The sequence below is a fragment of the Bison bison genome, unplaced genomic scaffold (assembly GCF_000754665.1).
Source record: "Bison bison bison isolate TAMUID 2011002044 unplaced genomic scaffold, Bison_UMD1.0 scf7180017864274, whole genome shotgun sequence".
Classification (NCBI taxonomy): Eukaryota; Metazoa; Chordata; class Mammalia; order Artiodactyla; family Bovidae; genus Bison; species Bison bison.
Genome location: NW_011494846.1, coordinates 3,013,337 through 3,014,535, shown reverse-complemented (window position 1 = coordinate 3,014,535; position 1,199 = coordinate 3,013,337). Strand labels below are relative to the sequence as shown.

The window sequence follows — 1,199 nt, the reverse complement described above, 5'->3', positions numbered from 1 at the left end:
GAGAACTCGCCGTCCGCCCTCAACGACAAGAGTGGCCTGCACTTGGGGAAGCCCGGGCACCGCTCCTATGCACTGTCCCCGCAGCAGGTGCTGGGCCCCGAAGGTGTGAAGGCCGTCGCCACGCTGTCCCCGCACACGGTCATCCAGACCACACACAGCGCCTCTGAGGCCCTCCCCGTCGGGCTGCCGGCCACGGCCTTCTACGCGGGCACGCAGCCGCCGGTCATCGGCTACCTGAGCGGCCAGCAGCAAGCGATCACCTACGCCGGCGGCCTGCCCCCGCACCTGGTCATCCCGGGCACCCAGCCCCTGCTCATCCCCGTGGGCAGCGCTGACCTGGAGGGGTCGGGCGCCGCCTCGGCCATCGTCACATCGTCGCCCCAGTTTGCTGCAGTGCCTCACACGTTCGTCACCACCGCCCTGCCCAAGAGCGAGAACTTCGGCCCCGAGGCCCTGGTCACCCAGGCCGCCTACCCGGCCATGGTGCAGGCCCAGATCCACTTGCCCGTGGCGCAGTCTGTGGCCTCCCCCGCCGCCGCCGCGCCCCCTACGCTGCCGCCCTACTTCATGAAAGGCTCCATCATCCAGTTGGCCAACGGGGAGCTGAAGAAAGTGGAGGACCTGAAGACGGAGGACTTCATCCAGAGCGCGGAGATCAGCACTGACCTGAAGATCGACTCCAGCACGGTGGAGAGGATCGCAGACAGCCACAGCCCCGGCGTCGCCGTGATCCAGTTTGCCGTCGGGGATCACCGAGCGCAGGTAATGTTGCCTCCGCATCACGCAGGTAGGGGGGACACCGCGCCATGCCGCCTCCCTTACCTCCTGGCCACCGTGACTTTTCTTCCAAGCAGCAGACCTGTCTGCTTTTCTGCGGCTGTGGGGGTGATTGAGGGTTTTCTTTCACTTTCACTTTGTACCTAAAGGTTAGACTTCTCACGTTCCCCCAACCACCGTTCTCTAAGAGAATTAAGCCCTAATGCACCCTGAAGCATCCGCTATTTGTTATGAATTAATTTCTCTGCTTCTCCAATGGGGGCTGGTCAGGTACCATGCTTGGGACAGTTAAGAAAATCACCACTCGGGTTATTTTGCTGATGTTGTTCTGTGGTTTACATGAGTAACCCTGATTCAGTTCAGTTCAGTTCAGTCGCTCAGTCATGTCTGACTCTTTGCGACCCCATGAATTGCAGCACGCC

The 1,199-nt window shown here is 61.7% G+C and overlaps 1 protein-coding gene across 1 annotated transcript in view; it reads left to right on the top strand.

The window, feature by feature from the left end:
• The window catches only part of ATXN1 (ataxin 1), a 204,765-nt gene that overhangs the window by 187,329 nt on the left and 16,237 nt on the right, over positions 1-1,199 (top strand). The window contains exon 6 of the mRNA XM_010848829.1: positions 3-762. Within this exon, the coding sequence (XP_010847131.1) occupies positions 3-762 (760 nt within the window). The remainder of the gene's footprint in view (positions 1-2; positions 763-1,199) is intronic.